The following is a 2313-nucleotide window of genomic DNA, read 5'->3' on the forward strand; positions in this document are numbered from 1 at the left end:
TTATTTGCCTTTACAACAATATTGTGTCCTAATTTTCCTAAAGGCTTGTGCCACTTCGTTGTTCCTCAAACTATAAATTAATGGGTTCAGCATAGGTATAATCACGCTATAGAACACGGATGCAACTCTGTCCTGGCTCATGGAATAAGTAGAAGAAGGTCTCAAGTACATGAACAAAATGGTGCTGTAGAATATGATGACAGCCATAAAGTGAGAGGCACAGGTGGAGAACGCTTTCTTCCTCCCCTCCACTGAGCGAATTCGAAGAATGGTGGTTATAATGTAGGTGTAGGACACTATGATGGTGGTGAGGGAGCTTGTTTCTGCAAAACCTCCAAATATGAACATCAATATTTCATTCATCGTGGTCTTGATGCAGGACAATTTCAGGAGAGGAGGAACATCACAGTAGAAATGATCAATCTTGTTAGTCTTACAGAATGGTAGTCGGAAAGTGGTGATGGTATGTAGGGTTGCGTTGAGGTAACCTAGAGTATATGCACCAGCTACAAACTGTGCACAAATCTTTTTATTCATGACAACCGAATATAGTAGTGGGTTACATATTGCCACATAGCGATCATAGGCCATGATGCCCAACAAAAAGCATTCAGTGGTAACTGAAGCTGCAAAAAAATACATCTGTACCGCACATTCTTTGTAACCAATGGTTTTTGACTTTGACAAAAAATTCACCAATGTTTTGGGGGTGATAATGGTGGCATAGCACAGATCTAGGAATGACAAATTGTTGAGAAAAAAATACATAGGGGTGTGAAGACGAGAATCTGCCCTGATAGCAACTATGATGCCTATGTTACCAGTGAGAGTGATAATGTAGAAGATAAAAAAGAGCACAAAGAGTATAATTTCGAGTTTATGATTATCTGTTAGTCCAAGAAGAATAAATTCTGTAAAATGCGTGTTATTCCACTTTGCCATGTAAAATTTTCCTGTAAGAAAGAAAGATTATATTGTTCATATTTTTGTATTAGTATTTCTAGGAGTTCTATATTGATGGCCTATCATCAGGATACACTATCAATATCTGATTGGGGGGTAGGGGTTGTCTAACTCCTGGCAACACAGCCGATCAGCAGTTTGAAGAGGCTGCAGTGCTTCAGTGAGTGCTACGGCCTCTTCCTAGGTCAATGATGTAATGTCCATCAGTTACATGGCCTGTGTGCAGCTCAGTCCCATCAATGTATGGCGCTTTGCTTGGTATGCTGTGAGGAGGTGTCAGCTCTGACCATGACCTCTTCAAACGGCAAGGGTGCCGATAGTCGTACCCCCAGTGATCAGATATTGATGATCTATCCAGAGGCTAGGTCATCAATATTGTACTCCTGGAAAACCCCTTTTAAATACGAATGAATGAGAGAAATGGCTTGAGTATACCAGAAACAATGCCACTCACCATGGGCTGTGTCCGGTAAGGCAGCTATGCTCCATTCACTTGTATTTCGAGTAACAGTCAAGCATTAAAATATTCCTAATGACTTTACTCTGCTTATATTGATATAATTATATGATATTTCTACTGCTCCAAAATCTAAAAATAAAATTTGCTACAGTAAAATACATTAGAGTCTTGGTTGTGAGTTGTACATGTGATACAGGGGAGGTCCAGGATTCTACTGTTCAACAGTCTGACACCCCCCACACAGCTGTCCTGCAGTGGTTCTGGCACAGGAAGTTGGCGCCAGAACTACACAGCTTTGTCCATTGCATTGTTGATGAAGCTAGCTACTGCACTGCTGCTCCCAATCACTTTAGTGGGAGCAGTGCTGCAGTGACCAAGTCAATCCACTACACAGTGGACCCAGCAGTGTAGTTCCAGTGCGGCAGTTACAGTAGAGTATCTGATTGGTGGGGGTGTGGGGTGTTGGAGCTTTGCTCATCAGATATTGATGGGCAATTCTGAGGATAGGTCATCAATAGACAAACACTTTAAGACAGTGGTGGCTTAAAGTATGGATCTGTATTTCATACTTCATGGTCATAGCTCTGCAATGGGAAATAGGAATCTTACAAAAAAACAAAAACAAAAAAAAAACAATACTCATGAGCAATACTTAGGCACACCATATACAGCAACACCGTACCTTATCATATTACTAATATCTATACTGGTCCATTATATATTCTGCATGTTTAACAACAATGGGTCCATAAGTAAAAACAACCACAACTATTAGGACATAACACATTACATATATTACAGTTATTGTTTTAGTTCTGTTACATATTTATCTAGTTAATGGGTAGAAATGAATATTAAGCATTACAGTTAAAAGGAGGGCAGAAAATACT

At 39.9% G+C, this 2313-nt stretch overlaps 1 protein-coding gene across 1 annotated transcript; it reads right to left on the reverse strand.

Moving 5' to 3' along the window:
- Nucleotides 1–942, reverse strand: LOC122931408 (olfactory receptor 1044-like). Its single transcript, XM_044285483.1, has one exon. The coding sequence runs from the start codon at nt 940–942 to the stop codon at nt 1–3; it is 942 nt and encodes a 313-aa protein (XP_044141418.1).
- Nucleotides 943–2313: the final 1371 nt, after the last annotated feature.

Source organism: Bufo gargarizans, chromosome 3 (genome assembly GCF_014858855.1).
Source record: "Bufo gargarizans isolate SCDJY-AF-19 chromosome 3, ASM1485885v1, whole genome shotgun sequence".
Classification (NCBI taxonomy): domain Eukaryota; kingdom Metazoa; phylum Chordata; class Amphibia; order Anura; family Bufonidae; genus Bufo; species Bufo gargarizans.